Consider the following 21,276-nt stretch of genomic DNA (forward strand, 5'->3'; position numbering starts at 1 on the left):
TTTGGGATTAACTGAAATGGCCCTCGGAAGGATTTTGCTCAAGGCAGTGAGCAGCACAATCAAGACTCATGGTCTCTCTCCTGCAAACTCTTCTTCCAAGGGCTGTTAACCAGCCAGTACTACTTCTTTAGGAGTATTCTGGGCTGCATCACCAGCTGTGTGGCCAGCAGGTTGAGGGAAAGGCTTTAAAGTGGAACAGGGGAGATTTAGGTGAGACATTAGGAAGAAATACCTTAGTGTGAGGGTGGTGAGACCCTGGAACAGGCTGCCCAGAGAAGCTGTGGCTGCCCCATCCCTGGCAGTGTTGAAGGGCAGGTTGGATGGGGCTTGGAGCAACCTGGGCTGGTGGGAGGTGTCCCTGCCCGTGGAGGGGGGTTGGGACTGAATGATCTTTGAAGGGCCCTTCCAACCCAAACCCTTCTCTGCTTCTATGAAACACACCATGATCCAGCCACTAGCAGCTGATGTGGACTGTCCTGTTGCCCCAACATTCCTGCAGCAGCACAACCCAACCAGTCATCATCCCTCCTCCTCCTCCTCCCCTCCAGGCCTCTCCCCCCCATCTCATACCATTTCTTCCCCCACCCCCTTCCATCTCTTTCACTTTCCTCAAGCTCAGCTCTCCAATTCCCCAGGCTCCCCCCCCACACACACCCCTTTCCACATGTGTGTGTTTCCATTACTCCTGGGTGAAATAACTGACTAGAGGGTCAGTCCACCTGAAAATTGCTCTCCCTGGACCTAAATGAAACAGATGGGCATTGATGATGTTTGGGGAGAAATTAATCAGGCTGGACCAGCGGCAGCACCAGCAGCTCCCTCAGCCCGATCTCACCCTAATGAATTCTGAGCTCTCTGTCTTAATAGCTCCTGACAAGACTAATTTACTCTTGTAAGTGATTAGAGGGGGGAATGATCTCTTAATTGTTGCTTAAGATTCCTCTCGACACGGCAGGCAGCGAGCAGGGACTGCTGGGTTTGGGGCCAGGCACAGCTGGGCTGGGAACACCACGGGGAGGGGAGCAAGGGGCTTCACGGGGGCTTTCCCTCAACACCACGGGGATGGGCACCACCCACCAGCCCTCCAAAAAGCAGCTGTGTTTTTCCTAAGAGGCACCACAGACTGTTCTGCCACTTACACCCCAGCCAGGCTGCAAGAAAGGTGTTTCCAGATGATGCTTTGAGTTTTTTTTTTTTACACTTGTTTTTCAAGTTAATAAGCCCAACTCAGAAAACATCTCCCAACAGCAGCAAACACAGGAACACTGTTTGTCAACGTTTTCCAGGCTGACATTTCCCTCTGGTGCATCTGGCAACAAAATCCCAGGGTGCCAATATTCTTAAGAGTGAATTTCATTTCTGTGCAGCGTAATACAAAGTTGGTTTTTTTCTTAAAAAAAAAAAGACAGAAAATGATTCAACCCCCAAAGTAATTCCAAGTACAATTTTACTCACACAATAGCTCACTGGAAAGCAGACTGTGAGAAATCTTCCCCCATTTTCTGCCAAAATAGAAGTTCAGGCCAATTCCCGTAAGGTATTTCAAGCTCAAGTACTTCAAGAACTGTGTACTTGGCGAGGAAGCATTTCCATTAAGCTGTTCCCAACCTGCTCCTTGCATGGGGACTTCTCCTGGGCACATTCAGCACCAAGTGGGTTTGCAGGGAGCAACTGAGGGGCAGGGAGAGCACAGACAGCAGAGCAACCAGGTGTGGAGCGACCTGGAAGGGGTGGGCTGGCCGCAGAAGGCTGTGAAACGTGACGTGGATGCAAGTCATCCAAGGGCAAAAAACATCGGGGGGGGGAAAAGAAAGTACAGTGAAGTCAAGTCTTCCCTTTCATCATTCACACCTTGCTTTCTGTGGTGCTGTGGATAAAGGCCCCTGAGCAGGAGTTTTCAGTAGTATTTCCCATTACAAGTCAACCTGAGCATCACTGCAAGACAAAGCTCCCCAGGCTCTGGCTCCAGCAAGACTTCTGAGGACACATCTCTGCACAGACCTCAGCTACCACCCAGAATCTTCCACCCTGACTATCAAAGCCTAACCAAGTCTCAGTGGCACTGCTCCACCAAGACTCCACGTCCTGCCTTCCTTGCTCAGAACACCACTCCAGATCCCAAGGGCTGCAAAAAGGCAACCATGGGATTCCCCCAAGAAGAGAAGCCTCAGCTGGAAGCTCTGCTTGAGCTGAGCATCATCAGGAGAAACCTTTCCAGAGTCCACCAAGCCTTGGCAACTCTGGTGATGACTCAGTTGTGGCAAGAGCCCTTTTTTTTTTAAGGAAGCTGCTGCTGGGGTTGCATGGTTGAAGGTGGCAGGGGATGCTAGAAGGGGGCCTCCACAGCCTCCCATCCCAGCTGCCCTCCGTTCCCCATCGATTCCTCCCGCATTAAAAGCCAGTCACGAGCCCTGATTGAAGAGCACAAGTTTAATGGACTGAGAGCCTGGAAAGAGGCTGAGAATGACCTGGTCGATTTCTGCATTTACCAAAAAACGATCCCTAGCTTACAGAAAGAAAGAAAAATAAGCTAAACCTGTCGATCAAAAGAAAAAGCTTTTCTTTCATCCTGTTCCTCCAGCGGGTCGAGCAGCCCCAGATCCCCCCCTGCCCACGGGCACGTCACACTTACCCACAGGAGTATCCTCGTTGATCAGCAGGTAGGTGTCAAAGAAGTAGTTGATGAAGTATGGCAGCCGGTTGCCCCGAGCTGGGAAAAGGAGAAAAGCAAGGAGTTATTTGCCTGGCATGTCACACAGGGGCCACCACAGCTTGGGAGAGATGCCCGCTCAGCGTCGTGATGGAGAGGAGCACCCCTGGGGGGAGGGCAGGTCTTGCCATCCCTCCTCAAAAGCTGCTCCTCTTCATTTTGGTAAGGATTGTTTGGGGTTTGTTGGTTTGGTGTTTTTTTTTGCAAGGGGGAAGCCAACAGCTCAGGGAGCAGGAACATCAATTACTGGTTTAGTGCATGATTAATACCTTCACTCGGTTCCCACGGTTGAGAGGCTTTTGCCTTGTCAGCCATCCTGGCAAAACCCCTCTCCCAACACCCCGTTGCCTCTCCCTCTAATTGCCTCCTTTCACCTTGAATAACCAGGCTCACTTCTTTCTCCTCCCTTTTTCCCCAGCACTGGAAGACCACCAGCCTGTCCCCAGCCTGCAGCTTCTTCAGGTGACACAGAGCCCAGTGCAAAGCAAATAGGACAACGATGACCACAGCCTGAACCAGAGAGGCAGGAAAAAAAAAAGATCAACCAGGAAAGATTTACCACTCAAGGGATGCAGGAAAAGAGGTGGCAGGATTTTCCAACACAAGGATTTTCCAAGAAGGTTTGGTGTTGAACAGGCTGTGTCTGAGGGATGGTTTTTCCTCCACATGCAGCCAGAGCTTGGCTGAGCCTGCAGGCTTTAGGGAATGCAGTTGGCATCAAAGCCAGAAGAGGTTTGAGCTGGGCTGGTCAAAATAGCTCATGGCCATGCATGGAGCCAGTCCCAGGGGTGGGAAAGGCAGGAACTGGGGTCCCAAGCACAGCCCTAGCAAGGAGACTGGCTGGAAGTGAGGGTTGGGGCAGCACTCGCCCATGGCTGCTTTTGGTGCGAGCCCAGCCCAAACTCAAGGTCCTGCAAGTAGAACAAATGGCCAGTTTGACACCCCCTTGCAGCCCCCTCCTCACACAGCCAGTGCAGCCAAGCTCCTCTCAGCAGAGCATCATGCCCACCCTTACCCCAGCTGTGCTGCAACAGCAGAGTCATTGCAGCAGGCAACAGGGCAGCAAACACTGGGTGAGACCAGATGTCCAGGTTTCTCTCCTGACCTTGCCAACACCCTCATGCCCCGTGCTTCAGCATCCCACTTGAAGAAAAGAAGACCTGGACCATGTTTCAGCATCCTGCTGCTGAAGGTCCTGACAGAAGGAGACGTTTCCTAGACCTTTTGGATGGAGATGATGTTCCCGAGACAGTTCCCAGCTGTGCTCATACACAAACCTGCTCAGCACCCACGGGAAACCCACTTGGGCAAGGCTGGGGGGTTGGGACACATGGGCATGGGATGGGGGGGGAGCTTCCCTGGGCTGCTCTAGGGCTCTCTGAGGAATAAGGCAGGGATTTTTCAGCACTTCCCTCTTCCCTGAGGCACCGGGTTTGGTTAAACACCTCAAGAAGTGGGGAAAGCACTAGAGGCAGCAGCACTCTTGCAAAGGCACGTTTAAATCTCAGCCTCTGGAGTTAAGTACCTGGAGAGAAAATGAGAAGGACTCCAACAAAATGGGTTATTGAGAGCTAATGGCATCTCTGGAGGCTTCGAAGTGAGCTCGTACCTGCTGCTGCGTCAGGGCCAGGAGGCTTTGAAGGGGGCAGATGAGGCTAAAACATACCAAGCAGCCCTTCCCACAGGGAACTGGTGTCTGCAACCCCCTCGATCTCAAAATCCGTGTCTCTATAACACCAACAGACTAAAAATAAGTTGCATCTTCCAAACCCAGCTGCATCAGGTGCCGGGAGGCATTGAAAGGGCCAGTCTGTAAGTGGAAAGGATCTGTGTGCTGAGAGAGGAGGGCACCTGGTACCAGAGAACTGGGGGAAGCTGAAAGAGGATCCAGAGACAGGATTTTTGCTTTGGGCTGCAAATCTCAGGACAAAGAGCAATGCTGTCCCCAGGCTGCAGGGCTGTCAGAGTTCAGAAGGGAAGCACACGAGGAGGTGGGGTGGAGAGAAAGTGTCTGAATGACACCAAAACGTAGGTCAAAAGATGCACGCAATGATGAATGGAAACCATCCCCTAGAAAAAGCCCTGTTAAGCCTGTCCCTCCCCAGCACTCAAAGCCCAGACCAATGCTACAGGCTGCATCCTTGGGGCACCTTCAGAAGCCTTCTCCTCATCTCTACATCTGGCCATTGTAACTTGGCTGCTGTCAAAAGGCACCTTCACCAGCCCGTGAAACAAAGATTCCTGCCACCTAGTCTAGGATCCCACGAGTTTTCCTTTAATCCAGGATTGTCAGTGTTTTGTTGGCTTTGGGGGACTCTGGTCCTTTCAAGAGAAATCAAGCTGGGAATCCCAGCCACACACCACCAAGCCTGAAAGGAAGTCCCTGCTTTCCCAAAGGCATCAGTGTGAACTTGCAGCTTCATCCGATGGATCATCAGCTGGATTTTCTTCTTGCAAAACTGCCACAGCCAGACTGTGGGATTTCTCATCACTGCATCCCTTGACAGGGCTCTTGCCTGGGGTCCCCCAGCAAGATGCAGGGCAGAAAACCATCACTCCCCCCACACACCCTTGTAACCCTTTACTCCTCCTTCATGTTCTACCAGGGGAGCACGACTGATTTTCTTCCCTGCCTGCCCCATGTTATTCCTGTAACACCTGCAGCTGCTTTGCTCTTCAGAGTCACTACTCACATCCTTAACCACTGCTGCTGCCAGAGTTTGGTAATCACTGGCCCATTATTCTGGCCAGCATCCCTTGGCCCCTCCTAACCTGGAGATGATGATAGTCTCTGCTTACGAGTGCAGCAGTAGCAGGGGAGGAGTGGGCAGACTCCACTGCCATGTCAGAGCTCAACCACCCTCTTTCAAACACACCGAGCCCTCTTGGGCTTTGCCAAGAGCATTGCAAGTCTTCTGGGAATCACAGACTGGTTTCAGTTGGATGGAACCTTAAAGATCACCCAGTTCCAATCCCCCTGCATGGGCAGGGGCACCTCCCACCAGCCCAGGCTGCTCCAAGCCCCATCCAACCTGCCCTTCAACACTGCCAGGGATGGGGCAGCCACAGCTTCCCTGGGCAACCTGGGCCAGGGTCTCACCACCCTCACAGCAAAGAATTTCCTCCTCATGTCTCACCTCAATCTCCCTTCTTCCAGTTTTAATCCATCCTCCCATGTCCCATTCCTCCCTGCCCTTGTCCCAAGCCCCTCCCCAGCTTTCCTGGAGCCCCTTCAGGCACTGGAAGCTGCTCTAAGGTCTCCCTGGAGCCTTCTCTTCTCCAGGCTGAACACCCCAACTCTCCCAGCCTGGCTCCAGAGCAGAGCTGCTCCAGCCCTGGGATCATCTTTGTGGCCTCCTCTGGACTCACTCCAACAGCTCCATGTCCTTCCTGTGTTGGAGACCCCAGAGCTGGACAGAAAGAGGAGCTCCACCCACAGTCAGTCCCAAAGGCACATGGCAGAGTATCCACATGTCGTGCCAGCATTTATCCAGGGCAGGGACTCCTTGGAGAGACACCAGGGTTTCAGAGAGAGGGGCTGGACCTGCAAGCCTCCAAATCCCCATTTCTCCACACTGTCCCTCCAGGGCTTTGCAGCCTCACGTTGCCCATCTGCTGTGATCAGCCAGGAACCCAGAGCAGGGCCAGGCATTCCCAACTCTGGGATCTGCCATCACCCACACAGGGAGGGGTGAAGGACCGAGACCCCAGCCAGGCAAACAAAACCCACCGATCCCACTTGTGCTGGAACATGCTGGACCACTCGTGGCAAGCAATATCTCTTCAAGTTTGAGGAGACTGGGGCAAAGGACTGGCTGGTTTGTCTTTCCTACTTCTTTTCTTGCCCTTCCAGAGGAGTGACAGGGCAGTGAACTGGTGAGGCCATCCCCCATCCACCATGGCAGGGCAGGGGAGACTGACTGCCCTTGGCACTCGCAGCTCATGTCATCATCCACTGGCTGCTTAATCAGGCTGCCAACCTGGGCAAGCCATCTTCAGGCTTTTGTAGGAGGAAAAAGAGGGGGGGAAAAAACCAAACCCAAACACCAAACCGACCCTCTTCACTCCCAAGGGCACGGGGCTATCAGACAGACACACCCTCACCGTTGTTTATCCGCAAGCGCCGCACGGACCCCGGCCTCCTCCACCCTCCCAGGACCCAGGGGCTCTAGCAACAATCCCCATTTTCATGGGGCTTTGCTATCCATTTGCAGCACTGACACACCCCAGGATGCCCAAAGCCTGGCCCAAGCTACAGTTTGCTACACCAGAAGGTGGTTGTCCCACCAGCTGCCACCCAGCAACCAGGCTAGACCCCCTGCCCACCTCCCTCCAGCAGCCCACAAGACCAAGAGGATCATCCTGGGAGGGCAGAGCCTGGTGGTGGGAGGAAAGCTGACCAGAGAGGCTCTGCCTGCCCTGAGTCTTTCCCTTCCCTCCAGCTGGGGTTGGAACAGAGGTTTTGGAGCTCGGAGAGGAAGTTATTTCCCACACAGCACGTATTAAGACCCATCCAGGTAATCATTTGGCTGCAGAAAGCACAGGGAGAGCCCTGCCAGCAAAACACAGAATCATGAAATAGGTTGGAAGAGACATGAAAAATCACCTAGTTCCAACCCCCCTGCATGGGCAGGGACATCTCCCACTAGACCACAGCTTGCTCTAAGCTCATACCTTTGCTGTTGAGCTTCTGATTTACACCCTTGCCTTGTGTCCACCCTCTCTCATCTCACTTAGGCTTTATTAACATAAAATGACCTAACACCACATTCATCATCAGGTCCACCAACAGTTTTGGCTTCATGAACCTACATCTGGAAGTTGACAGGCTCTTGCCACCAAGATACACCAGGAGCCCCCACCACCACTGGGTTCACCAGCACATTTCTCCTTCCCCAAGGCTCTTTCCAGAAGCCCCAAAAGGGCCACCTGATGCCCTTTTACTGACCACAGGAAAAGTGGCTGCACAGGAACATAATCTGGAGGTCCCCAGGACCACGTGTGATGGAGATGGGTGGTCTGCTTACCCATACCAATGCTGCTCTGCCTTTAGATATGGACCAGGAGACCACAAACGCAGTAAATAATACCCTTGTGCCTCACAAACATGAGACCTGAGGAGGGGAAAGGGAAGAACATGGCCCTGGACAGACAGAAAGATGACTTACCCAGAGACACCAGCTCCAGGAGCAAGAAGGGAAGAAGAAAGTTGCCAGCAGCAGCGTGAAGCTTCATGGTTCCTGTCAAAGAAGAAAGGAAGAGTCAAGTCTGTGCTTTGTGGCTAGAACCCATCTCCTCAAACCTACCAGACTTGGGGAGCCCTGACACAACAGGAGGACTCCCAGGAGATCCATGGTTTGTTGACACTTGGCTTTTACACAGGGCAGCTCACCCAAGAGTGCCACCATCACTTTCTCCTTCCACACAGCCCCAACCATCCCCTTGGCCAGCACCCAACTGAAACCAGGATTCAACTGGTTTGGGTGACATATTTTCTCTTATTTTCCAGTTTCCAATAAGTATTTGTAAGTCAGAGGGGACAAGCCACGGTGACCCCCCTGGTCAAGCCCAGAGCAGAAGCAGCCCCACCTGAGATGAGGTGCTGAGCACCCAGTGGGATGCTGAGGGTAAGCCAGGAGCCACAGAGCAGTGAGCCAAAGATATTTTTGGCAGAGCTGAGTGGGAAGCTTGACCCAGAATCATGGAAGAGGTGGTGGGATTGCAGAGGACAAAGCAGAGCCTCTCCAACCAGCTGTCCAACAGGCACTGCTGGAGCGGGCAAGGCTGGCAAGCATGTCTACCACCCAACTCTGCCTCTCCACTTGCCCCAGCTACTCGTTCCATGCAGCACAGGGCTCCTCACCATGGAATACAGCAGTGACAGGCACCTGCTGGGCACAGCCACATCCTCCCAGGGCTTTCAGAACATTCCATACAAAGGTCTTTCCCAACCCACCCCACAGAACCTCGGCAAAGTCCCATTTTGCAAGGAAATTCACACACACGAGCTCAAAAACCTTCCATCCCAGAGGCAAGTATAAACCACGGATGTTACACACAGCACACGGGCACAACAGAACCCCCTGGGAAGCTCTCACAGAACCAAAAAACCCTCTCCAAAGCAGACAGGACATCCCAGGGACCCATCTCCAAAGCTCTCCTTGCTTCTGCCAGTGCTGCGGAAGGTGTGGGCTGGGGGAATATTTTCCCCAGCAGCTCAGCACAGCTGCACAGCAGCAGAACTGGGGATGTGAAATGCAGGGAGTGCCCGTGACAACCGGCCTCTTGGCCAGCAGGCACAGGAGAACCCAGAGTGAACCACATTCCCAGTTCCCACTTGAGCTCCAGCAACTGAGCTGAGCCGTGAGGACCGGGATGAGGCACAAATCCCCTCTTCCATCTACCAGCCCAAGCAGGGACTTGTTATGCTGGTGACTGGTTGAGCACACAGCAAGTTGACTTCACCCAGTGCTGGGAATACAGATCACTAAAGCAACAGGCCAGAACAAGCTGCTGCCCTGTGAGATTCCAACCTGGGGAGGACCCAGACATCTTATCCCTGAGCTCAGTGCACCAGGCAAGTTACCATGCGTGCTAAATCCAAGGATAAACGTGCAGTTGCCCAAAAGCCTGGCACTGTGCTGGGCTCAGGCTGTGCACCCAGCTAAAGACAGAGGGGGATGCACCCCATTGCTAACCTAAGAGATTCCCAGGCACCCCACAGGTTGTTCTTTCTCTCTCCTGTCCCCCAGCCCCACCACTGGGGATGCTCCTGAAGGAGCTGCCAAGCAAGAGCTCCACATCTTTTCACTGGTGGATGTGTCAGAGAAGACAGATCATTACAACTCTGTCCCCACAGAAAGAGCCCTGAATTCTAGGGTTTTTTCTCAGCTATTGCCCCACAAGAGGGGTCTCTGGGAGGAAAAGGTCTGTGCCTGGGCAAGAAAAACCGTGCTGTGGCCTTTTTTTTGTGCATCTTCAGGAAATTCAGCACGAGCCCGAGAAGACAAGTGGGATCAGCGCTGCTTAACTTTTAGGTGTATCATGCCAGGCTCCCCAGGAAACCTGCCACAGATCTGCAACACATGGAGAGGGCAGGAGAATTCAATCCTCCAGCCCCCACAGGTTTCTGACTTTTAAGTGTTGGGTGCCAGCAGAGCTTCCAAAACCCCCAGTTTCTAAGCAAACCTCCTTTCCCCGGGAGCCAGGAATTCTACCAGGCCCTTCAAATCTTCCAGTTCAGCCAATAAAGGCAAAACAGACTCTTCTAACCAAGAAAAAAAAACCCCAAACTTCCCCCTTCTTGAATAGGTTTTGGGAGGGACAAAACCTCAGAGACAACACTGCTGTTTCAGGCTCCTGCATCCTCCTGGCTGCTCTCAAGCCCAAGCTGATGGAGCTGCCACCAGAAAGGATGTGACGGGGATGAGAAAGGCAGCCCAAGCCTGAGCTCTTCCTCTCCCCTCTGCTGTGCCAAGATGCCACTGAGGAAAACACTTTCTTCTCAAACAGCACCACTATCAGCTCAAGTGAGTGGAAACAATATTTTCTGGCTTCACAGACCACGTTTAAAAAGCAACAGGGCAGTGGAAAAACAATTTAGGGGATGGAAAAATAAAGGCAGTCGATAGAAACCCCTTACGAGTGTCATGATAAATCTAAATATTGTATATTCCAAGTCAGTCACTTCATTATGTAAGTAATTGCCTGAAATGTCATTTTGATTTTGTCTGTCTTCATTAATATTGCTGCTCTTCACTGGTTCTCCAAGATGGTTCACTCCAATATGGCAAATGTAGGAACTGGATGGAGAAATCTCCCGGGAGAACTTAAAAATTGTGACTGAGAGCATATCAAATTGCACCTTCTGCACAAAAGAGGCTCTTTGTAGGAAGCATTTGGTGCAGTTTCCAGCATAATAATGTCTCTGGGCAAGTCATCTCTGGGAACTTAACTGTTGTCTCCTGGCTGCAAAAGCACTAATGTTAAACCAGAGACTTCCCAGTCCACCGGCCAGGGCTCCTCAAGGCAAGGAAGCAGCAGACAGAACCACGTGAAATGGTGATGGATGGGAACCAGAGGAGCCTCCACCAGTGGAACACCGCTTTGCAAAGCAGTCCAGGCCTTCAAAGTTTAGGAAGCAACTCAGGTTGAGCAGAGGCTTTCAGTCCCCTTGCCCCAAATACCTCCTTCCCAAGCTCCAGGTATGTGCTCCAGCCCTTGGCACGTGTTAATCCAAGTCAAGTTGGCACCGAGGCTCCAAAAGCCTTCCAGCATCTCACCTCCATGAAACACTGGAGTAGAGATGCTCCCACTCCTCCAGCACAGGCCACCTATTTCTCTTGGGGTGCTGAAGCACCAGTTTCCAGGCTGTGCACCTGTCCTGGTTGTTTTTAAATGCACTGTTGGGGGGGGCTTGGGTAGGGGAACTGCTGGCTCACACAAACCCACTTCATTGTCTCCATCAGAGCAGCAGCAGAAGCTTTGGTGGTGGCTGTGCCTCGCTGGCCGAGATGCTCTCACATTTCAGCTGCTGCTGGCATCTTCAATCACCTCCCAAAGCCCCAGCCCCTCTCGCCCCCCAGCCTGGTCTCCCCCTGCCCAAAGGGTGCCGAGACGCCCGCGCCTCCAAACGTGCAGTTCCAGCCTCTCTGTTTGCTCCACGCTGTTCCAGCAGCATAAAGGAGAAATGAAAGTCTAAATCAAAGCCTTCCCCAAATGTCTCCCGTGCAAGGAAACTCTACGTGCCTTCCCCCCCCCAAAAAAAAAAGCCCCAGCACAAATGATGTCCCCCCAAAACAGGGAGACTGGCAGCCAGCTCTGCCTGCCCACAGCCTTTGCTCCTTGGTAGGCAGAGTGGAAGTCCTGGAGATGCTGCCAGCACCCCACCATACCTGTGGCATCCCATCCAGCTGCTGGCAAACCCCTCTGCCCCCATCACTCAGCCCTCCATCCCCAGCTTCCTCCACCACACTGGCCACCTTGAAAGAGCAGCCAGGGGACACCTCAACAAGGGGTGACACAAAACACACATCAGAGAAACCACCTCCACGGTCCTGAGCAACCTGAGCTGGTGGGAGGTGTCCCTGCCCGTGCAGGGGGGTTGGAATTAGATGGTCTTTAAGCTCCCTTCCAACCCAAACCAGTCTGGGATTCTATGACAAAGCCAACAGCCTGGCACCAACCCTCATTCCAAAACACATCCCATCACTCCCACTTTTCCATCCTTCTCAACCAGAAGCACCGTTAGAAATTCACCTTTTCTACTTATTATTCCTTCTTGCCCAGGTCTTTGCAATAAGTAGGATTCAAAAGTAAAAGTTAAGTCTATTTTTTATATATATATTTTTTTCCCCCACCCCCTCCACATATTGGCATGAGCGATACCCAAATCATAATTCCTAAAAATAACAAATTGCAGAACAGGGTAATCAGAAGTAAATTGATATTGATAAATAAGCTTTTCTTCCACCCGGTAGGTGGTTTATTTTAATCTAATGAGTTTTATATTTTCTGAGCTTTCAGATTCCATGATGAAGAGCCATCCACACTAGAATTACCAAGCACTTGAAATATTGTAATTTTATGGCTCATTTTGTCAGGACTCTTGAAAATGAGATTTGTTCCCAGTGAAAAAACTTGCTCCCCCCTTTTTTTTATATATATATATATATATATCCCTTTTCCATTCCCTGCTGTGAAGGAAAAAAAAAAATTTCCCTTGTTAAATACAGGGCAGAGTATTTGTGTGCAGGGGGGGTGGGAAGGATGGAGGCAAACAGAGCAGGGAGCAAGGCTGCCACAAGCGACCTAAACCTGGGGACTGCAGGAGAAGGAGCATCAAAGATGCTCTTTCCCCCCAAAAGCAAAGCTGAGGTTGGAGAGGTGGGGTTTCTTCCCCTCCCACAAGGCCAGCACCAAGTCCAAGCTGCCCAGTGCATCCCAGCTGGCACCCCTTGGTGGTATCTAAACCTTCTTTTCTTGCAGGGGGCAAAGCTAGAGCTGTTACTTACTAACAACTGGGAACACCAACATTTCCCACATAGTTCCCTCCCGTTTCACAACAAGGACAGGAGTGGAAACATTTCTTTTGGGGCTGCCAGAGGTTTGCTTTCCCATAGGAAACCAGCCTTAGCGCCAGGACAACACTGACACATTGTTTAACCAACAGCCCAGGACCAGCAGAATATGCCACCTTTGAACTTCTCAGTGCACGCAGGAAAGCTCAGTCTGGAAGTGAAATTTGGTTTCCAAATGGTTGCAGCTGCCATAAAATAATCCTGAGAACTCCCCAGCTCTGCAAACTCTCCCCCAGCCAACATCTTTCTTGGGCAGATGGAAGAAGGTGCCTGATTTTTAATTTCTTTGCAGGTGGGGCAGCAGAACTGCCTCTACTGAGTCTCCAGCACTGGTTGCTATGATGCCTGTGGCAACAAGCAACCATTTTCCATCACAAGACCTGACTTCAACTGGAACTACAGCTCCTGCACTGGGAGGCAGACTGGGATGGGGTGTGGAGACCACGCCAGCAGGCTCTCCTGGTTCCTGGGGCTGCACCAACACAGAGCCCAGCACATGGAGGCAAAGCAGCAAAGGAGCAGCAGGGAGCAGAGCAGGTGATGTTAACCGGGGGTGAAAAGGTAGAAAAGCAGCCAAGAGCAACAGAGCTCAGCTTAAAGAAACAAAATGTTAAATAAATAAATCAAGAGGAGGGAAGAAGGGTGGGAATTCTTGCTTTAGGAGGAGGCAGAAAGCTGAACTCAGCCATGCACAGTCTGGTCTCACAAGATGGGAACCTCACTCCAGACCCTTAAAAAAACATCCAGCAACAGGCGAAGATGTACATGTAAAGATGCTGAAAGGCCTGACCCAAAGGTGAGGGAGGCCAGCAGCACTCTTCTGCCTGCTGGCTGGGGCTGGGCAGCCTGCCTGCACCTCCAAGTAGCAGCATCAATGGGATGCAGGACAAGTGTCCAACATGCTGGGGCTCAGACGTGATGGTTTCGAGCGAGTTTGTAACACGCAGCCCATCCTGGGCACTCCTGCCTGCACAGCTTTCAGATGCAAGCAGGCAGCTGGGGTTGGCTTTGGGGTTTCTAGAGGAAAAATCAAAATAATAATAATAGGAAAACAGAAGAGAGAAGACATTTGTGAAGTGGAAGAAATAAAAAGTTCATCTAAGTACTGCCCACTCCTCTTACAGAATGAGCAGCAGACGAGCAGGAGGTGATTATTGCTGCTGGGGGCTTGGCAGAGACAGGGACAGTGAGGAACCAGCACAGCACCTCCTTCCTTGCTACACTCAGGTGCAGCTTTGAAGGTGAGCATCACCTTTTTGCAGGCAGCAAGGAGGGAAGCAGGCTGGAAGGTTCAGCCCGAGAAGTACAGCCCACAACTGTGAGAGATGCCTTTAGCCATTCAGCTTCAACTTCAGGAGTGAGCCATTCAGCCACAGGACCAGGAGCACTTGGCAACCAGTAGCCAAATGACATTTCCAAGCCCTGCCAAACAAGATGGGTCAGTTCTTTCACTCCATCTCCTCTGGTCAATGCTCGTTGCCACGGGCACCACCCCAAGCCCCCAGCAGCACAGAACCCTGGGTGTGGGCTCAGCCAGGACCTCCCCCCATCTCCCTCCTAAGCTCCAGGCTGGATGTTTGCATCACTAAAAAGCAGCAACAAGGCTCTTTGTTGAGTCTTCTGGTAACTCAAGACTGCAGACTGGAAAGGGAAATCTTAAAAAAAGTGAGAGAAATAGGGGTGTTTCAGAGGAGGGGGGGGGGGAAGCTCAAACACCTTCACACTGAGCTGCAAAAACTCAGGCCATTCCTTGCTTCACAAATGGAGAGAGAAGTGTCCTTGGGTGCTTTTGCAGAAAAGCTCACTTAACTTGCAGGGAGAAGCACTTGGCTGCAACAGACCTTTTCAAGGCCCACTGGCTGTTCAGGCTAATGGAAGGGATGCTCTGCCTGAGGGACTTAGACCATGAGCAGGCTGTGGCTGATCAGCCAGGAGCTGAAATATAAGGAGTGTGTGCGTGTGGGGGGGGGAAAACCCACCCCAAAACCCCAAAGTGGAAGAGAACGCACAGGGAAAAGAAGACAGGGCTGCTTAGGAGGGGAAATCCCTCAATCCCAACCAGCAGCCTCTGAGAGCAGGGAGTCAAAGTGAAAGACAAAGGCATTCAGGAGAGATGAAGTTATTTGGATTAATGGCAGTAGCTGATCACCAGTGACAGGCTTGTTCCTGCAAGCCCTTCTAAGACCCCAGCCTTGGCTGTGGGACCCTCTAAGCTGTGCAGTCCCTCTCCTACATGGCCTTTTCAAAGCTGCAGCAGCCCGGGCACCAGCAAACCCCTTTTCTTGCCATCAAGATTTTGCCCCCAGGGACTTTCTCCCCAGCCTAGTCCAAAGCAGGACATCTTTCTCCCCTGGAGAGCCTCCCTTATATCCAATGCACAGGTCAGGGCAAAGCACTTCAAGCTAAGGATGGAAAAAAGCCTTGCTGGCTCTGGCAGAGGCTGGGGAGGGGACGGTTCCAGCCCTCCCACAGCCAGAACAGAGTCTCCATGGAACGAGGCATCCAGCAAGTGCAGCAGCCCCAGGGCATGGGCTCCAGCAGATGCTTCTGCAGGGCTGTCTAGCAGAAGAGGACACAACATGGACCCGGGGTGACCCCTCTGACCATTAGTAGAGTCAGCAAGCACCCAGTAGTGCTACATGTTAACATCTTCACAGACTGATTGAGCTTTGAGCTCAATACCCTTGCAGATAAACCCTATTCCCACACCCCTGCTGGGGTGTCCTTCTCCTTACTGAACCCTGGGCAAGGTCCAGGAGGTCTCCAAGATTTGGGTGAGGTCTCAGCCACCAGGATTCCCCATTCCAGCTGCAGATCCTGCACACGGAAGTAGGGTCTGATAGCAAAGCAAGCACAAAGGTATGGATTTTAAGATCTGTAGGTCTTGGGCCATCAAAGCCCCAAAGTAACCCTTGTAACATTATTAAAAGCTCTACTGCAGGAAGCAGGACACTACTGGGGGGGGAGGGAAACAAACAACAACAACACAGAAGTTTTGGGATGCACTTTGAACTATTTATGCCCAGGAAGCAAAATTCAGCTCCAGCTGAATTAGCCAGGCTGCAATAGCTGCAAGCAGCTGGGAGGTTTTACACCCTAACAAGAGGCCACAGGGCAGCCCCTCATCAAGCCAATCCCATATCCTAAAGCTTCTTACACTTCAAAATAAGCTGTGCTCCAGACCATCTGCAGAGACCATCTAAAAAAAGAAAACCAAAACAAACCACTTCCTAAATTAAATCCTTTTGAAGGTGTCCTCACCACCCTGGCTGCTCCTGGGGTGTGCTCCAAAGGGGATTGCAACCCTCTTTTTCTTTGCACACCCCCATCGGGGTCAGCACATCCATTACTCTAGATGATTGCAGCTGGGCAGCAGAAAACCAGTTTCTGGTGCTCCGACCTCCCTGGCTGTTTTCAGGTGATGCTCCCCAAGGGGGGTTGCAAGCAGAATTCTTTGCACATGGGCTGAGCATCCTTCCCAGGCTCAGCAGACAGCCAAGCTCCCACCTCTTGCAAACATTGTTTCTCCCACTGATCACAAAAAATAAAAATAAAAAATAATAATAAAAAAAGAATAAAAAGGAGAACATCATTTTTTACAGTTTCCCATAAAGGGAGTGTTTTACAACTCGGTCTTCAAACCAAACGTTGTATTTTCAGGGCACGATCTCGATCTTGGTGCTACAAAACCCACAGTTTGCCTCCCAAAAAGGGGGAGTTAGGCACTTGGGGGGGGAGGTAGAAGGGTGGCAAAGGAAAATGGAATTGCAAAGGGATTTCCTTTCCTCCTTCCTCAGGCCAGGGGAGAAAGAAAGACATAAAAACCCCTCTCTCCAAACTCCCCTCCCTTCTGAATTTTGACAGATGTGAGTTTCCCATGGGAATGCCTTTCTCCACTAAAAAAATATATAAAAATTGATGCACTGCCTCTGCCCCACAGCGTGACCATGCACTGAAGCCACAGCCACGATGCATCCCAAGCTGCTGCTGCTGCAGGATGTGCTGGGAAAACCCCGGGAATGATCCGAGCACCAGCAGCTCCTGACCCTTCCGCATCGGTCGCGCCTGGGGCATCTGCCAACCAGACAGGGTTTTTCCACCCCAGCCCAGGGGAAAACCAACAAAACCATCCCCGACCAACAACAAAAAGCCATGAATTAGCAGGGAAAACTTCCCATTCCACTGTCATTCCACCCCCCCCCCCCCCCCCCAAGGAAACACCAGCTTGGGGAAACGACAGGGGTTGGCAGGAGGGTGCTGGCAGCACCCCTGAGCATCACCCCAGCACTGCTTTGGGGTTTGCCCTCCCCACACAGGGTGCCCCCACCCCAGCCCACTCACACAGGCAGACCCCCCCTCATCCTTTTATTTGGCCAAACAAGCTGCTTTTCTTTTTCCCTTCTTATTTTCTGTAAAGAACTGTTGCCTTTTCCATCAGCCTCACTGCCTTTTTTCCTCCTCCGGACAAGCCTTTACTACCAACACTCCAGGTTTTTCTGTTTTCCCAATTAAATGCCAGCAACAAACCCCCCCACACACACTTGCCTCTCTAATTGCAAACACGCACAGGACTGTCGTTTACCTTCAGGTAGCACCCCCAAAAAAATCATGGATCAGAACAAAGGGGCTGGTCCAGGTAGATGGAACCAAAGGACAACACCGAGTGAAAAGCTGTCCCTGCCACACAAAAAAAAAGCCAAACCAGCCCAAACTCTGCCAGTTGAAAGGAAGGGTAATGTCATTTAGCTGCCCTGGTTTCATCTGGGCCAGGCTGGTGAAGTTTGAGCATTATTTTTTGGTTTTAAATGAAGGCCCCGGCGACAGCTCCGGGGGGTTCCAAGATGTCTGGGCACCACCAAGTGTGATGGGGTCGGGATATGAGGTGGTCAGGACCACCTGTCTCGAAATCGAAGAGCACTGCAGGTTTGGTCAGAGATGAGGGGGAAAGAGGAGCGAGGGAAGAAGGGAAGGGGAGGCTGGGGGGGGGGTGATTTCAGACCCCGTTTTCTCAGGAAATGAGAAGAAACCACCGCGGGGCAACTTGGTGGGTTTGGAAAAGCTGGTTTTCCATTCCCTGCCGGTTTGAAGGGGTTTAAAAAGAAGGCGGGGAGGGGGGGAACCAACGAAAAAACCCAACCAAAACACAACAAAAAACCCACAAACCAAACCACTGACGGCGGTTGAGTCCCACCGAGGGCAGGGGGAGCCCCGCAAAACCCTCCGGAGAAGTTCAACCCGAGAAACTTTGCAGCTTTCTCAGCCGCCTCTTCCTAAAGCCCAACTCCCAAATCCCAATCGAGGGTGGGTCTGGGGGGGTCCAGGGGACACACACACACGCAGTTACCGGCTCCTTCAGGACCAAGCCGCTAGGATGATGCTTTTGCTTCCGAGGGAGCCAAGGTTGCGCTCCCCGGCTCCTGCCATTGAAACCGCGGCGCTGAACGACCCCCCCCCCACCTCCCAGAAAAAAATGATGATGATGACGGCAGCACCCACCCCAAACAAGTTGTCCCCTCTCTGGAAGCAGACCAGCCAGGTTTGGGAAGGAGGAAAGCCGGCCCGGTGGGGAGGGGGAGATGCCGGCGGCTCCTCGCCCGCGCATCTTCCGCGCAAACCCCCCCCCCCCTCTTTCAAGAAATAACCGCGGAATAAAGAAAAATAAAACCAAACCCACCCAACAACCGGTAGGGTGTATTACCTGGGGTGTCGGTGCCCGGTGTCAGCAGCAACCCCCCATGTCCCCCCCACTCCAAGCCGAGTGAGCCGCGGCGGGAGCAGGAGGGAGGAGGAGGAGGAGGAGGAAGGGGAGGGGAAGGGGGAAGGCTGGAGCGGGCAGCGCAGCGCCCCTCGCCCAGGTAGCCGGTACTTCGGCACCCACAACGCACACGCTCGCAATCCCCCCCCACCCCCAGGGTGTGCCACCCTCAGGCTCACCCCCCCTCACCAGGGGACACCCCCAACCCAGCTTCCAACTCAGCTTCCAACCCTCGGCCACCCCAAGTTGAACTCTTGGGATTTCACGGGGTTGTTTGTTTTATTTTAAACCCCCCCCCCCCCACTTCCCTTCTCTTTTCCTGTCCCTCTTCGATGATGGTTTTGCCACAAGACCCGGGCGGCCCGTAAATGATAGATGAGCAGGAAGGCGATCCGGGCAGCAGGAGTGCCAGGAGAGCTGCCCGGCTGCTGTTCCTCCGGGCTGCTTTTTTCTTCTCCCTCGGGCACCCCCAAGCCTTGGTTTCTACAGACACGGGGTTGTTGTTTGTTTTTTTTGCCGTGCCACCAAAAGCCTTCCTGCTCATGCAACAGCCCAGGTCCTCCCGGCTTTCTGAAGCCCAGCAGGACGTGCATGGGAGGACAAACCTCTGCCTTCAGGCCAAGCCCTCCCTACGAGCGGCTTTAGGGAAAGCAACCCGATCCCCCCGTCCCCGTTTCTTGCCTTCTTGGAGGCAACAAAGCCATAGGAAGCCCCCCCAGGAGCACCCCGTGTCCCCAAACCCCGAGGGAGCCAGGGCTTTGGGTCCTGCTACACACACACACACAAACCTCCCACCACTTGTGGCTTAGAGAGACTTGCCCTTCCCACCAGACCCCATCCTGAGCAGCTTTAATTAAAACACTCATCAAGTGCAGTTTGTGCTGCTGGAGTCCCTCCTGGAGGCCTGCTGGGCAATGCCAGGAGCCTTCCCAGGCACTCACCTTTGCATCCCTCCTCCTGGAGCAGCAGTGGGCAAGTGGCACTGCTGGAGCTGGAGGGGATAATTATGCCCTTGCCTCTCTTGAGCAGCTTCTACTAATTATGCAATTATCACAGCTCCTGGGCTGATTGATTTGATTTGGGCAGTAGGTCTGCTCCTGGTGCTCTTACCTCAGCCTCTGCAGTGCCCCCCCACCCCAGCTGTGGGGAGCCCCCCAGGATGAAGGAACCCCTGCTGTGCTTAGCAGGGGGGTCAACTCTTGGTGGACCACCTGGTGAAGCTGCAGAGAGGGGTTGAGCACCCCAGAGCCAGCCCTGCCCCACCTGCAGCTGCTTTGGGGTTAAAACCAAAGCTCCTGACCAACAGCTGAGTGCAACGAGAAATCATGTCCTTCCATCACACCTGGCTTGTGCTGGCTTTGCTGGGGATTTGTCCTTCATCCCTGGGCTTGTCCCAAAGTTGTAGGTCACCAGGAGTACAAAGGGTGCAGGCGTGGCTGGTCCAGGGCTCTGAGCATCCTGCTGAGATGAACCCACATTGGTCCAGGTGGTTTCTCTTGGGTTCTTCATCCCTCCCTTGTCCTCTTCATCAGCACGGATACCTCCACCCAGCCACATCCATAAAATGGGGATACTAAGCAGGGGGAGGAACAGCAAAAAGGAGGAGGAAACCACAGACAAAAGAAATGTGAAGTGACTTGAAGGCCCGTTTCAGGTCTGCTTGTTGTCTGCAACCACTCTGACTTTGCACAAGTGTTGTCTCACTTCCTGACTCTCCTGATAAATTCAGGTCAGTGTTGCTGTTTAAACAGAAGTGCACCCCTCTGCTTAATCACTGCCCACTTCCTGTGCCTTGGCTTCACACCATGGCTTTCAGCACCCAAGCCAGGCCTTCCAGCTCCCACCCTGACCAGCTTAAAGACCTGTCACCTCTTATATGTAAGTCAGCTCTGACAAAGCCTAGTTTCTCCTGGCCTGTGGGTCCAGCTTTGACTCCTGTTCCACCTCCTGGTGGAACCCAAGCTGCAGCCCCTCTCATCAGGTGGGAAGGACTAGTGAGATTTCACTGCCTGGGTTCACAAAACCCACAGGAATTTAGCACCTGGGGAGCTCTACCTCCCTGCCAGGCTTGGTTTAAATCAGGCAGCAAGAGCAGTAACCCTTTGCAGGCTGGACCTCCAACTGCCATTCTGAGTTGGCCTTCCCAAGAGGCACAGCTCAGGGAGGATGCACCATCAGATTTTCCTCCTGCCACACTCCCAGCTGGGGAAAAAAAAAGGGGACAACCAGGCAGCACCGTGAGCAGAGAGATGCTCCCAGTCACCTCTGGGATGGGAAGCCACGGCCATTCCTGCCCGCCCCACAAGGCAGGGTGGTTAGCGAGAGGGCTAGGACAACCTCCCTGCTCTCCCAGCCTTTCTCCATGGGTTCATTACTGGGAAAACTCTTTTCTTCTCGGAGCCAGACCCCGTGGCCTCCCCTCTCCTCCCTGCCCGCGGGAGCGGAGCGGCTCGGCAGAGCTTCCGCAGCCTCCTGGCACCACTCGCTCAACCTTGAAATTGTGCTGCAGAGCTTCTCCCCCCCCTCTCATTTTCTGCCTAACCATTTCTCCATCTGACTCTTCCCCCCCTTCTCTGCCTTCCCTGGACCTTCTGCCACCAGAGGTGGGATCCCTGGTGAGCTCGAGATCTTTCAAGAGACGAAATCTCACAGGGAAAGCAGGTGAAATGCAAAACCCTGCCTGACAACAGGACTGATTGATCTCAGCTTGCCACTGACCACCTTCTGCTCTG

General features: G+C 52.8%; 2 protein-coding genes across 2 annotated transcripts in view; one reads left to right on the forward strand and one right to left on the reverse strand.

The window, feature by feature from the left end:
* CDH23 (cadherin related 23) overlaps positions 1 to 18,500 on the reverse strand; it is a 202,755-nt gene extending 184,255 nt beyond the window's left edge. Inside the window, exons 1-3 of the mRNA XM_051618046.1 lie at positions 18,488 to 18,500; positions 7,879 to 7,950; positions 2,633 to 2,710 (exon numbers count right to left, since the gene is read on the reverse strand). Of these exons, the coding sequence (XP_051474006.1) occupies positions 2,633 to 2,710; positions 7,879 to 7,945 (145 nt within the window). The 5' untranslated portion in view covers positions 7,946 to 7,950; positions 18,488 to 18,500. The remainder of the gene's footprint in view (positions 1 to 2,632; positions 2,711 to 7,878; positions 7,951 to 18,487) is intronic.
* The window catches only part of PCBD1 (pterin-4 alpha-carbinolamine dehydratase 1), a 468,321-nt gene that overhangs the window by 156,775 nt on the left and 290,270 nt on the right, over positions 1 to 21,276 (forward strand). The window lies entirely within an intron of this gene.

This window comes from Apus apus, chromosome 4 (assembly GCF_020740795.1).
Source record: "Apus apus isolate bApuApu2 chromosome 4, bApuApu2.pri.cur, whole genome shotgun sequence".
NCBI classification, from domain to species: Eukaryota; Metazoa; Chordata; class Aves; order Apodiformes; family Apodidae; genus Apus; species Apus apus.